Source organism: Oryzias latipes, chromosome 5 (genome assembly GCF_053564925.1).
Source record: "Oryzias latipes strain Hd-rR chromosome 5, Olatipes_Hd-rR_3.1".
NCBI classification, from domain to species: Eukaryota; Metazoa; Chordata; class Actinopteri; order Beloniformes; family Adrianichthyidae; genus Oryzias; species Oryzias latipes.
Window position 1 is genome coordinate 28,840,360 of NC_136241.1, and position 14,306 is coordinate 28,854,665.

The 14,306-nt window shown below is 41.3% G+C and overlaps 2 protein-coding genes across 7 annotated transcripts in view; both read left to right on the top strand.

The window, feature by feature from the left end:
- The window catches only part of sulf2a (sulfatase 2a), a 43,140-nt gene extending 34,157 nt beyond the window's left edge, over positions 1-8,983 (top strand). For 3 of the 5 annotated variants that reach the window (XM_004069084.5, XM_011475382.4, XM_020703451.3), the window contains 17 exons: positions 292-461; positions 1,597-1,747; positions 1,889-2,064; positions 2,234-2,362; positions 2,575-2,631; positions 2,738-2,867; positions 3,751-3,958; positions 4,747-5,005; positions 5,626-5,722; positions 5,819-5,913; positions 5,995-6,054; positions 6,125-6,291; positions 6,468-6,610; positions 6,771-6,879; positions 6,971-7,004; positions 7,439-7,492; positions 7,825-8,983. In XM_004069084.5, coding sequence (XP_004069132.1) covers positions 292-461; positions 1,597-1,747; positions 1,889-2,064; positions 2,234-2,362; positions 2,575-2,631; positions 2,738-2,867; positions 3,751-3,958; positions 4,747-5,005; positions 5,626-5,722; positions 5,819-5,913; positions 5,995-6,054; positions 6,125-6,291; positions 6,468-6,610; positions 6,771-6,879; positions 6,971-7,004; positions 7,439-7,492; positions 7,825-7,855 — 2,070 coding nt within the window. In that variant the 3' untranslated portion in view covers positions 7,856-8,983. The remainder of the gene's footprint in view (positions 1-291; positions 462-1,596; positions 1,748-1,888; positions 2,065-2,233; positions 2,363-2,574; positions 2,632-2,737; positions 2,868-3,750; positions 3,959-4,746; positions 5,006-5,625; positions 5,723-5,818; positions 5,914-5,994; positions 6,055-6,124; positions 6,292-6,467; positions 6,611-6,770; positions 6,880-6,970; positions 7,005-7,438; positions 7,493-7,824) is intronic. The other 2 variants (XM_011475383.4, XM_078947575.1) reach the window with 1 other exon arrangement.
- A 67-nt stretch (positions 8,984-9,050) lies between these two features.
- Positions 9,051-14,306, top strand: part of arhgap46a (Rho GTPase activating protein 46a) — a 32,361-nt gene continuing 27,105 nt past the window's right edge. For both annotated transcript variants that reach the window (XM_011475391.4, XM_004069221.5), the window contains exon 1: positions 9,051-9,573. In XM_011475391.4, the coding sequence (XP_011473693.1) occupies positions 9,560-9,573 (14 nt within the window). In that variant the 5' untranslated portion in view covers positions 9,051-9,559. The remainder of the gene's footprint in view (positions 9,574-14,306) is intronic.

Genomic DNA, 14,306 nt, shown 5'->3' on the forward strand with positions numbered 1-14,306 from the left:
GGAAGTAGGTGTCGGGAAAAAGTATAATGTTGTCTGATGTGAGGTAATGTGCTGTTTGGACTGCCCTACAAAATAAAAGGTTTGTGATGCAAGGCAAAGAGATGCTGTTCAGATTTCTGATGTGAGGGGGCGACCGGCCATCCAGATTTTTTTACTGGATAGTTCACTGCAAGGTTATACAACGCCGTTTGGACTTTATGTGTTATTTTGCTAAAAGCTTTACCTGACCACACTTTCCTTCACAATGTAACCTGCTGACTGCCTCCCGGACAATGTTTGCATGTTCCACAGGACTACCTGACGGACATCATAACCAACGACAGCATCAACTACTTCCGCATGTCGAAGAGGATGTACCCTCACCGTCCCGTCATGATGGTCTTGAGTCATGTTGCTCCTCATGGTCCAGAGGACTCTGCCCCACAGTACAGCTCTGCCTTTCCCAATGCATCACAGCACATGTAAGGCTACCAGATACACTCAGAAGACCAACAAATGAGTCAACCTTAGAGACCTCAGACTTTTGCAGGTTCTGGGATAGAGTAATTATGCATGCACATAAAAGAAAGAGGGAATGTTAGATATAACTCCTCTTGCTTCTTTGTGTAGACTCATGTCAGGGGACACGATCCTTTTCACCTGACCCAGGATGGCGCAGATTTATTTATCTCATCTGGTCTCAGTGCCTGCAGAGGGATGTTAGCAGTCATCCTGCCAGTTCATTTGGCTCATGTCATGTTTACATAAGTGTTACTACAGTAATGATCCATGCTAGATCAAAAAGGGGCATGAATGATGTATGTTTAATGCATATATAATGAATTAGATTCATGGGCACGCACAAGCCCTCTCCCTTCACCCTCTGGCTCTTTCCGTAGCCCCAATTGGATAGCCAATCCGGCTAGTTGATGTTAAATCAGTTGCTGCATCTGAGGCCTGGGCTGCAGTTTCAAGCCCGTCATTCACACACTCACCCTGCTACATGGCATCCCACCAGCATCTTTACGCTATGCCTTTATATTTTTTGGAAGATTAATTCAACAAAGTTTTAATTGCGTTCTCCCTCTCAGTAAATGTGTTCTTCCACTGTGATTTTAATGCCTTTTCTGGTTCATTTTTTTCACTCCATCTCCTTCTGTCCTCATGGCCCAGATGAGGAATGCGTTGCAGTGAAAGTCCTTCACTGCTCTGGGAATGAACCACCTTTGTGCACTTCTTTACTCCGCTGTAGAGCTGCAGCAGATTTGGCTTGTATGAGTCAAATCGATCCAGTGAAGCCCTGAAGTCAGCTGTTTTCCAAATATCAGTTAAAAATTGATCCATCAATCAGGCTGAGAAGGCTTTTGATAGAAACACTTTGAGTTTCGTGTGGTTTATGTGGGCCACAGTTTGATAATGCATGAACTGCCTTTATTGTGCTTTGGTAAAAAAACATGAAAGTACTTGCAGGAACATTACTGCAAATTCCAAATCTGACTCAACACATTGCACTATATTTCATCCAAACATTTTACGACTTTTGATGTGTACTTTCAGACAAAGTAATAACAATGCAAAGCTTCTTTTCAAAGAGCATCTTTTTTTTCACTTCTGGAGAACCCCCAGCTACAACTACGCCCCAAACCCAGACAAGCATTGGATCCTCCGTTACACAGGACCCATGAAGCCGGTCCACATGCAGTTCACCAACATGCTTCAGCGCAGGAGGATGCAGACTCTGCTGTCTGTGGATGACAGTGTGGAAAAGGTGATTTGACACCCGTACACACCTTACCACACACAAACACAATCCAGTCTCAGCTTCTGGTCCTGGAAGATTTGCACTTGTTCTGACTGGGACAGGGTAATGAAGTCTCTTACAGACTTAATTAAGCTTTGTCCTCTGCAGGTCTACAACATGTTGCTGGAGACTGGAGAATTGGACAACACCTACATCATTTACACCTCAGACCACGGTTATCATATTGGGCAGTTTGGTCTGGTGAAGGGCAAATCAATGCCGTATGAGTTTGATATTCGCATCCCGTTTTATGTACGAGGACCTGATGTGGAGCAAGATGCCATGTGAGTCACCCAGACTGTTCTTTTGTCTCATTTGGTATTCTGATGTGAAAATCTTCTGCTGTCTGCTGAATATATTGAAGCTCAGATATTTTTCTCTGGATGTGATGCAATAACCCTGTGTCAATGCTAATGCATTTATTCCATACTAAAATGCGCTGTTTTCCTGCAGCAATCCCCACATCGTCTTAAACGTTGACCTTGCGCCGACTCTGCTGGACATGGCTGGCCTTGACATTCCTGCAGAAATGGATGGCAAGTCCATCTTGAAGCTGCTGGCCACAGACCGCCCAGTCAACAGGTAAACACCTTTTTCTACAACACTTCCTAAATAACAGTCAGTATTAACAATCAATGAGTCAATCTTGATTAACCTGAACATTTTATTTTGCACAAGAAGACTCAAATTTTTGTTTGTTTTCTGTTTTTTTATGTGTGTGCATAATGACAGTTCTGAGAATATGTTTTCCCTCCACATGCATGATTGTCACATTGTTTTCCTTTATATTCCAGGTTCCAGTTGAACAGAAAAAGTAAAACATGGCGAGACTCCTTCCTGGTGGAAAGAGGGTGTGTTTTATTGACTGACCTTTTAAAAGACAGGTTCTCATTCCAGGCATTGTTTTCTCTCCACATCAATCTCTTTGTCGGTGTCTTTTTCTTTCTGGGCTATCAGGAAGCCTCCACACAAGAGAACTGATGGGAAGGAAATGGCCCAAGAAGAGAACTTCCTACCAAAGTACCAGAGGGTCAAGGATTTGTGTCAGAAAGCGGAGTACCAGAGCTCCTGCCAGCAGCCAGGACAGGTATTTGGCCTGCAAGAGTTAAAGAAAGAGAGGTTATTAAAAATTCATGGGAACAAAAGAGAGTAAAGCCAAATCTGGGGATCATTTAGAACTCAGTAAAATATGCAGGTACTGCACTCTTGAGGTTCATTTTAACTTTCTGTTTTCTTACTTTTTCTAGTTGGTGTGCACATTTGAAAAGAATGTATAGCTTGTTGGAAACCTGTGAATTATGAATTCTGGATTAGAGCTGTCATACCAGTGGTTCTCAACACCACCACAAGATGAAAATCAGTTTTTGGTGATTTTAACATGTTCTTGTGGCATTTTTCTGATGTTTGAGGAGATATATACAAAATTAAGCTTAAAAATGCATTTCTGAGTATTGCTTTAATCAAATTGCTGTGAATCAGGCTTGTAGTTGTTATGTACAAACTACAACACTGTGCCACAAGCTCCCTGCTCCACTCCATTCCGATGCATCCACTTGTAGATGACTGGATCCATGTGGGTCATCATTTTCCTCGTCTGATCTGATATCTGTCTCAAATGGTGGTCACCATTTTTGGGTTTGTAATGTTAGGTTGGAGTGTAAGGGGCTGTAAGCTAGTGGGAGATTGTGTAAACAGATGGGTGACGGGAAGTGGGGGTGGGCTTTCTCCGCACCAACAGTCCTGCCAACAACTTAGAGGCAAATTTTTAATGGACTGCTGCAGCTTTACAAAAACTATTTTCAATATGGCTAAAAACGGCATAAGCATAGTTAAAAGACCACTGGGAATGCTTTTACAATAGATCAAAAGATTATTTGAGTGGAGCTCAAAGCACAGATATTTCTGAATAATTTTCTTGAGAGAAATGTTTAATCTTATTAAGTCTGAAACCATTTTCTGTTTTGCTTTAGAAATGGCAGTGTGTGGAGGACCCGACTGGCAAACTGAGGCTTTATAAGTGCAAGGGCATGGCAGGACTCTTTGCCCCCCGCATGCAGGCTCTGATGGCCAGCAGTGCCTCCCAGCTGTCTCTCACAATCAGCTCTGACGGATGTTCCTGTGGTGACATCAGCTTCAAGACATCCATCCTGAAAAAGAAAGGGCTGCTCAACAAAAAGAGTAAGTTCTTCTTTAGACACAGAATCAAAGAGTGACTCGGTGGGACCATAAACATTTTGCAGCTTGGTGTCAACTAATGGCTCTGGGAGTAAGCGGGAGTAAAGCTTTTGCGGTGGTGGGAGTAAGGCTTGGGGGGGGGGGGGTCAACAGGGTGATTGGGTCACTGTTAAACAAAGTAGCCACAGTGAGAAAGAAGTTGTTCTTGTAGTGGGGGTCCTGATCCAATTAGACTGAGTTTTACACTGCATGTCCAGGATGGGAGGGGGTCGGTTGATGTCCTGCCTGCATGTCTCCTGATCTGAAAGACGGACGGGCTGCATGAGGGATGAGAGACTGCAGCCATTCACCTTCTCTGCAGAGCTGATGACAGACTGCAGCTTGGTCTTGTTCCTGGCAGTTGCTACAGAAACCAAAATGTATTAAAAGTTGTGTGGATGGGTTGGATGATGGTCATGTAAAAGGTCACTGCTCCTCCCTCCAATGCTGTCATTCCTGTTGATATCAATAGATGTGGATGTTTCTGTTTGTTATTTCACAAAAACACAAATTCTTTGAAACAGCCTAGTTGGCAGCTGCAAAATGGGCCACTCTCATCTTATAACCACATTTAAGACAAACAGCACAGACCAGTGCTGCCATCAAGTGGACAGCAAGCGCAAATGCACACGTCTATAATGATTGAATATTGAAAGCAACAAAGACAAAAATTTATGCAAAATGTAAAAGTAATGCATAGAGTATTCACATGTGTAATTCACAAAGCATTGCTCCTCTGTCCTTTTAATCAGAGATGAAATCCATCAAGACTTTGTCAAGGAAGCGATCTGCCCGCTCTGCTCTGTATGAGCTGGGTGGAGATTTGTATGCAGTTGATCTTAAAGAGACCTACCGACCCGGTGGGCTCAGGAACAGCAGCTGGACCAGAAACAGGTGGAGAATAGCAGGGAATGAAGACGACCCTGAAGAAATCAGCGGAAATGGAATTGCGGCCAAACCCACAAGCAGCAACAGTCTCACACCACCTGCTGGCCTCAAAGTCACCCACAGGTGTGTGAGCAGGATGCGTGTGTACATGTTTCTGCTAGTGAAACGAACTGAATGGAAACAATTTAGCCTACGAGTGGATTTGCATTTGGAGATGTGACCATTTGCATGCTGGGACAAAAGCCCTACCAGACTGAGAAAACTCAAGTTACACAGACCTGCTGTTTCTTCTTTTGCCCAGTTAGTTTTGTTTTGTGTTTGGCTTTCACACAGTAAAAACAATGAAATCTTGTGGGGATATTTAGAAATTTAAAAGCAGAGAAAGAATTGACTGAGTGAAACTGCGTGATGCCAAAGATTGTCTGTACTGGACTGTGAATTATTCCTTTTTCACTTGGTCTGTGCTAAGAAACTGCTATCATCTAGCAGGACGGATAATGGACTTCTTTTCTTACAGAAGACACAATTTATGCTATCAAGCATAAAAAAGCCAAGACATAATTTTGAGGATGCAAGAGAAAAAAAAGTCCATTCATTATTTTGTTTTATGCTTGTTTTTGTCAATGTTCAGTAACATGTGTGATGAGGTCAAAATTACTTCTTTATTAATCACTTGAGAGGATCTAGATAAGTATTTACTGTCTTCAAAATCAGGTTCCATACATGTCTGTAATATCCTGCAGATGCTCCATCCTCATGAATGCTACAGTAAAGTGTGATGGAGGACTCTATAAGTCCCTTCAAGCCTGGAAAGATCACAAGCTGCACATTGAGCATGAGGTGATGTCTTTTTTCCCCCCCTAAGAACACATTTCACATTTTCATCATCAGTAGAATGTAACAAAATTTCAGCAACTCTGTTTTTTCTGCATCCAGATTGAAACTTTGCAGACCAAGATCAAGAATCTGCGTGAGGTCAAAGGCCACCTGAAAAAGGTGCGGCCAGAAGAATGTCAGTGTAATGCCTCCAGGTGAGATTTGAGCAGAGGCAGATTGAGACCTGGAAGGAGAACTGCTCTATCTGTTTGTTTGTTTGTTTTTTGTCATTTCAGCTATCTTTTTAAGAATAAAGACATGTTTGGGCTGAAAGCAGCACAAATGCATTCACTCAGGTAAACTTCACAGATTTTTTGTTTTACTCAGCACCATTCAGACATGTGTGCTTGTTTTTTTCTTTATCAGAATGCCATCCAAACAGAAGACTCAGTGGCTCCAGAAGGAGCAGAAACGCAGGAAGAAACTGCGTAAATTCCTTAAAAGGCTCCAGAACAATGACACCTGCAGTATGCCGGGCCTCACCTGCTTCACCCACGACAACCATCACTGGCAGACTGCCCCCTTCTGGACAAGTGAGAAACAAAAGAGGAACAAATTATAAAAAAGATTTAGTGTTTGTTAAACATTCTTTTTTTTTATCATGGAAATGCTTTCTAAAGCAGATATTGTAAAAACAATATTTTTAGACTGTTTTTCTTCTATCCCTTGTTTTTCAAATGTACTCCTCCCTTCCTCACCCCTCCCTCAGTGGGTCCATTCTGTGCATGCACCAGTGCCAACAATAACACATACTGGTGCCTTAGGACCATCAATGACACACACAACTTCCTTTTCTGTGAATTTGCCACGGGCTTCCTGGAGTATTTTGACCTCAATACTGACCCCTACCAGGTATTTGATGTGTACAGAAACAACATCAAGGAAGATAAAAATATCTCACTGGGAGATTATCTCTCTCCATGATTTGTGGTGCATTCATTTGAACTCAGGGGGTACAGTTTTCCAGAGATTTTCCAGAGGTTCTGACATGTTGTCCCTACTGTTCCTGCAGCTGATAAATGCTGTCAGCACTCTTGACCGCAACGCTCTGAACTCAATGCATCAGCAGCTCATGGATTTACGGGGCTGCAAGGGCCATAAGCAGTGCAACCCAGAAAAGGGTGAGTCAAATGTCTCTCAGGTAAACTTGATTTATTGTCATGTCTGCAGTCATTTCAGACAGAGATTAATGTTCCCTCCATTTCCTTTCAGGAGGGAAGGAGCGAGACCACTTCAGTGAATACAGGTATTTCTTCCCCTCAACGGCTCAGAGTTGATTGCTTTAACAAACACTCGAGATGGAAATTCATCTTACAGTAAAAACTCAGAAAGGTTTCTGTCTCCCTAGTGAGCCTTTGGTTATGTTTTTTACCTACTGTGGGGGGTCAGATAGTGGAGAAAACTCCCTCACACTTCCTTTCTGTTAGAGTCAAAGCTGTTGTAGCATGACGAAGCCACCAAAAAAGGCTAAAACCCCTACCTGCTTTTCAGCTTTTGATGTTTCTGCCACAATGCCTAATTGCTTGTTTTTTGTTGTTTGTTCGGTGTGTATGTGCGCATGCATGTTTGTGTGTACACCTGTGTGTGTGTGTGTGTGTGCGCGCTTTGTGTGTATATATATACCTGTTTCCATGCACATGCATTTGCCCTGCGCCTGTGTACGTGATGTGCATGCCTCAGGCCAGTACACCGTCGAAAGAAGCCAAAAGTGAAGAAGCCCTCCTCCAAATCGCTGTGAGTTTGTCATAATCCATCTGCTCTTTTGTATTCAGCCAAGCTTTACTCGTGTCTCCATGCTCCCCTTTATCCTGTAGCGCTGTTCGTATCCTCTTACAGCATCTGTCTTTTAGCTACATGCAAATCTGCACCACAATCCGTTCCATTCTGGCTCCTCAGGTCGATACCAGCAGAGCAGTGTCTCTTTATGTTCTGTTATCAGTCCTGTTGTTGTCATGTGTTATTTTTTCTGGCAGTGTCGGTCAAACCAAACCAGAACTAAAGCTGAGGATTCCAATGGATTCTTTGTGCTGAACCTGTAACTTACAATGTCTGTTTCATTTCTACAGGGGGAAAATTTGGGAAGGCTGGGTTGGTTAAGCATCTGAATCACAGGACCAACCACAACATCCTCTTTTAGCAGAAGAATAAGGATCCAGGACCTCAATTTTATCTGAGTGGACCAGAAACTGGACCATTAAGCTTCTGTTTGTTGGGTTTTGATGCAGATAAAAAGGCTCTTTGGGAAGTGCATCCAAATGGAGGAAATACGAAAGACTCTTTAATCATGTATTTTGGAAAACATCTCATGACCACTGACGTCTGTCAAGTTTGTCAATCATACATAGATTGGGGCACCTTCATGCAGTCTTGCAGCAAAGCTTGTACATAATATCCAGACTATCGCTTTCAAATGGGGCTCTATTGTATGATGAACTATATGTCAACCTACGCCATCGTCATTACAATTTCCTCAACAAGTTTCAACTCGTTTGGACTCCATAATGATGAAATGCATCAGATTTTGTCATAAACTTTTGTGAAACAGGCAAAATTAATACTGATGAATGTCTTCTTTATTAAGGTTCTTCCTTCATAGCTGTGAGATGTAGTGTGACAGCATTTGCCTGTAATGATCCACACACATTTACAGACTTCTGTGTAGGTCTATTTATAACTTTTAGCAGATCCACAATGTCCACCATTACACAATCATACAGTTCCCCAAAATATGTGATCATTGATCAAATGGAATGAATACCATTGTATTCCTTTGTGTCATCAGTACCACATTGTAGAGTTTGTTCCGCTTGCTACTTGGTGCTACAGGATAACAGCACAAAAAAACTCAAGTCTTACTGTACAATATAGTATGTATCTGAATGTACGTTGTGCAATTAATATAAATGTTTACAATATTTTTTATAATACTGAAGAGGCGCCTCATACATTTTGAGATGACAAAATGAACCTATGAGGAAATGTAGCTTGAAAAACCTCATTGTCCAAGATCTATGTTTGTCAGTTTCTTATTTACCATAAAAGCACTTAAAAGGGTTCACTGTGATTAGAAGTACATAAAAAATACAACTACTTTATTCCTGAGAAAAGGCACGACTTGTTAATGTGGACTTTAGGTAACTGCCTTTGTTAAAATCGTTTCTTCTTGCAAACACTTTCATAGATCTGCTGATAGAAAACTGTGAATAAAGTGCTGTTTGACCATAATCACACAGACCAGGCTTTTATTTTGAAACGAGATGTATTCTTCTTCCTGTCCAGCAGATGTCGCTGTCGGCACACGCAGGGAATTGCATTTGTAATTCAAACAGGTGTTTCAGTTCAGAAACATAAAACTAGGTTCGTGACAGGATGATACCGTGACTAATGGGCACGTCTATAACTAATCAGAAATTTAGTATTGGGGGAGGAGATCTGGGGATTATTTTCCGGCAACTGGTGTGTTATATCTCTTTCTTACGAGCTCGTCAATCAATAAAACACCGGAATTGGCAAGTTAAACTGAAATACTGAGGATACAAACAGCTGACAAAGGGGTGCAAGAGGAAGTAGAAAGGGGTGCAGGAGGAAGCAGAGTCTGGGTGGTGAAGGTCTGTCGACCGGGTGACCCCCATCCCAACTCATGACTCACGCGCGGAGGCGGAGACTTCATATCGGATTCACTCGCACCGGGAGGACCGTCCTGTACTCCCCCGTCCGCACTGAAAGCTAACGTCCGGAACAAAACACGTTCCTTTTTTTTGTTTTGTTTTGTTATTTACGCTTGTTTACAATGTGAAGAACATGTCTGGGAAAAGGTAGGTTTTGCTCTGTTTTGTTATATTTACTTGGACAAACTTTTCACGGAAAGTGAAGAGGCCACAGCAGCTCGGCGACTGCTTCGTTATCACTCCGCCGAAGACCGCGCCACTCACTGTGGTTTTCTCTCCAGAGTTAAATTGGTCTGCTTAGCCATTTATTGTTTGCTTATTATATATTACAGTGACTAGTATGGCCCATAAATGTTCTGGTATTTCTCCTAGTTAATAATATGATTCCTAAAATGTTGCATATGTTTTGATAAACGTCAATATTGACATCACTTTCGACACAGCTACGTCGGACTATTGCGACCCATTTGCTGACCAGCATCAACTTGAAAAAGAAGTTAAAAGTTATTCTCTTTTTTTGTGTGTAATAACACAAGCTTAACTTGCCATAAAAAGCAGGAAAATGGGGGACGGAAATATGCCTTGGAACTCCATAACCACCAGCCCCCTATTTTTTGGTCATTTTCCCTTTGATTTCACCCAGTAATTGGCTGGAATAACTTTTGTCTCTGCTGTGGTTAAGAGGCCAGTAAAGAAAGCTGAAGGCGGCATGTTCTGCAGTCCCCATTTGCTGCTGCAGCTCCCACCGTGCTCTGATCTCCACATGTTGGATGTCTTCACCATCTGTGCCGGCTGTACAAGTGATTCCAACGTTTTCATCGTTTGCTGGAGACAGACTCACGGTCTCTTAAAAGTCGCTCATCTGTGGAAGATGGTCCCTCACAAACTTTTATTTTGGCTTCATCTATTTTAAGAAATAATGACTTTAAAGTCATGTAGCTTTATCTACAATTGAACATTTACAGATTTTTCTGTAGTTTAAGGTTGAATTCAAGTATGTTTAGCCTAGAAGTTAGGTGTAGTAATTCAAAGCTGCTGCACCTATTTTTTGGGACATTTTTTCTCTTTTTCCTTTAGCATTTTGACCTGACTTAACACTCAGCACTTCCATCAGATGGGTTTCAAAGGCCCCAAAGCTTAATTTAAAGTCTTAAGTGAGGCCTATTCTGTCGGATGTTGGTTATATACGTTCCCAACTCCCACAGTTCCTCTTGCGTCCATTTCCAACGGTCTGCTGCATATTTTTATCTGTCCAATCCTGCGTCACAAGCGGAGAATGCAGGATGCCCAAAACAATGAAATGATCCATTTGCTGCTGCGGCCTCATGAGATGTCTTTTCCGTTCATGAGCTTGTTAATATGAAAAGCGGAGATCACAGTAGGATGTTGCCTGGACGGCTGTCCCATCAGTTCTCTGACCAAAGAACAGTTCGGCTTATTTGAAAAGACATGTCCGTTCATGTTCTGTAGAGGCTTTGACATTGGGCAGACATGTCTGTGTTGAGATATGACAGTAAGCATGTGTGTCTTGCAAAGGGTTTTGACACATTTGGAAAATGAAAACTAGAATTTAGTTTTGTTTTTAAGCTCTAAAATTAACGATTAAACTCTCAATATATCCTGCAATTCAGGTAATCTCTTGAGTCCATTAAATCCATCTCTTAAATGCATTACCCGCCTTACCATCTGGCCGATTCGCTGTGGCCCGTCGCAGTTCCTGTCAGGAGGTTGTGGTAATTTGGCCCAAATGTCACATCCTAAAAATTTGGTATTTTTCACCTTCTCCATTTAGAGCTTAAGACCCGGCTAAAGTTCCAGCTACACACAAAGCTGAATGTAATGCTATGAGTGCTGATCATCACTTAGTAGCATTAGAAGGGATGATAACCTGTGGTACATACAGATAGACTTTAAGTAGAGGTGAGTCATCCTATTTTAAAGAGTTGTACAAGCAAGCTGTTGCAAAATACTATCGATTTAAAACCACTTTATCAATATAACTAAAGCCCAATATATGTGGTTTGTTGCACAAGGATCAATATTAATCTTGCACTTTTGACATTTTTCTGGAGGTGTCATCTTCACCTTCCACAGGACAGTCTGTTTGCATTTTCATTTGTGGCTCTTTTCTGATCTTTTTGTTCACCGATCAGACTCCTGGCCTCGTTTGTCATTTCAGTTGGGTGGGGGTTAGAGAAAGGCGCCGTTCTTCTTCAAGTTAATGTACAAACTGCTTCATGAGTTGAACAAGCAGGCCAGATACTAATGAATGATGTTGTTGTGGCAGCACAAAGATAAAAGAAAATAACTGATATGAGGAAGGTTCTGCTGTGTCCGTATATAGACATACATTAAAAATAAAGGGGTGATTTTTCCAGGATGACGTTTAGACTGTCACAGATTACAAGTATTAAACAGTTTTCTGGTGCAGACAAGTGACCCCATTGTTCACGTTCTGACATCGGATGTGCTGGACGGCAAATCTAAGCTGTCCATGGTAAACACGCTGATCTCATCCTTAGTCTCTCATACAAATGTTTGACTTCATTTAGAGTCTGACGTGATCTGGGAAGTACCATAGGCTATTTTGCTCAGTAGTTTGGCAGATTTTAGGAAGACAGGGACTTTTGTTAGGGAACATTAAAAATATATATGCTTTTTTTTTTTTTTGGCCATTGTGGTCTTAGAGCTCAGTGGTGTTTTTAAGGTTTCTAGCATTTCCACTATTGCAAGTTGAAGTGCCTACAATGCTGCCTGTGCAGGAATCGAGGTCATACATGTAGGACAGGGATGTTACGTTTAATCGATAAATCAAGTACTATTCCTACAATCCAACCAGAATGACCTGTCTGAGGCAGGTGCTTAATCCAATTTAATTGACCTAAACTATGAAAAAAAAATAATAATGAGATGCGAGACATTGTAGGTTCATACTATAACGTAAAAACGACCAAGTGCCATCACAGCGGACAAAACATGTGATGGCAGCAGAAAACGATCAAGCCATCATTCTAGTGTGGTATTGTTTTCCGTTTACTTGTTTGTTTGTACACAAATTTTAATTTACACTTGCTTATCTGGAAAACTTCACCTGCAATGTTGAGTACCCAGGAATTTATCTCTGAGTTGAAGTTTTGGCTAAAGATGTCCTGGATCCATTTCTATGTCAGTGAATCGGATCGTTCAAAATGAACCAACATCGACTATGAAACGGATCGGAACGGCAACCACAAATTGAATTCAATTCTTGTTAAAATGAATAGATACACCCCTAGTGTGGGAGGATTAGCTTTGGTGCATCTAAACTATTTGATGCACCAAAAAAATGTTCCCCTGAAACTATTGGGCAACGAAAACCTTTTTGTCCTCTGCAGGTAAATCCGTTTGTTGCTCGTCTGCACTAAACTATTTTGCAGCAGCTGAGAATGTATTCGTAAAGGCCATATAAAATTGGTAGCTGGAAAGCAGTATGGGAAATGCCGGCTAGCTGGTGGTGTTTCTGTAACCTTGCAAGATCGAGTCTAATCCAGTGAAAAACTGAGGAAACTGTTTCTAGTTCTGGATTATAGCAGCTGTTGAAGGAGGTCATGCCGGACTTCCTTCACATGTCTCTGACTCCTCCCCAGTGTTGCTTTGATTGGCTGGACTTCTCTGTGTGGAGGCAGCATGGAGAGTTCTAGCTGAATGGTGTCTGCATGTTGATCTGACAATGGTCTGCATTGTTCTGCACCATCACAGGCTGCATAATAGGGTGCTTTACAAAGGCCTCACAATGCATATGGACATGAGTCATCAAAGGACATTCTCTTAAACTCAAAATACCTCTCTTTTTTTACCGAAAGCCATTCCTTTAAGTAAAGGTAAGGATGGCAAATACAACATAAACAAAATGTGTCATCTCCTAGTTTTAATTTTAATATTGTATGCTTGTATTTTGCGAGAGATATTCCTATCCTTCTTCTTTTTATGCTCTTGTGACATTACAGTTTGATGTTGTGCAAAATATTGAAAAGTAGTTCATGGGTATTTTTTTGTTGTTATTTTTTTAGCTGCACATGTCTTATTAGCTCCCATTTCACTTTAGTAAATAGAGGCAGTGAATCATGTGTTGAAAGTAAACCGGTCCATCTGGTTGTTACGGTTTGGCTGTGTTGCAGTGAATCATTGAGACAGATAAATAATCAATCTTTAATGATACTAGAAAGATTTTGGGTTTATTTGATATTTAATGACTCATAACCACCTGCTGTTTAAAGTGAAACCATCAGTTTGATTAAAAAAAATATTTAAGTTTGATTTTATTTGTTATTTTTAATATTACATTTTGAAATTGGAGACAAATCTAATTATATAATAAAGTTTCTGTAATATACCAACATCCAATTGAACATTTTATTGTTTCAAGAAAAAGGTGTGACAGCCCAAGCATAAAGGCTTGTGTTTATCCTACTTTTAGAGTGCAAATCAGGTAATAGAGTAGCATCTCATAGGCTTACCTCAATGTTCATGTTTGACCTTTTAAAGCAGCCCAGTTTTTCTAGGAAGGCATTTGGCTGCTCAGCTGTTGAGCCCTAAAACCCTTTACCTCTCTTTCCCTTTTGGCAGTTTGCCACCGTGGTGCACAAGTTGGCCAACATGCAGCAGCTTTGGCCTCCCTATTTTGTCTAGGTGTAAAAGACGACTCCCAAAAAGCCTTTTGCCAGAGTCGACTCCCAGTGAGGGAGAAATTGACAAAGACAACTGCACATTTGTGAAGGAGCTGGAGAGAAAAACATGTGGAAACATGCCTCAATTATGCAAATGACTCCTAAAATGGTTATAAATGGTCTAAAACTTTCACATGAAAAACAATAAGCATTTCAAACTGTTTTTTATTGGAG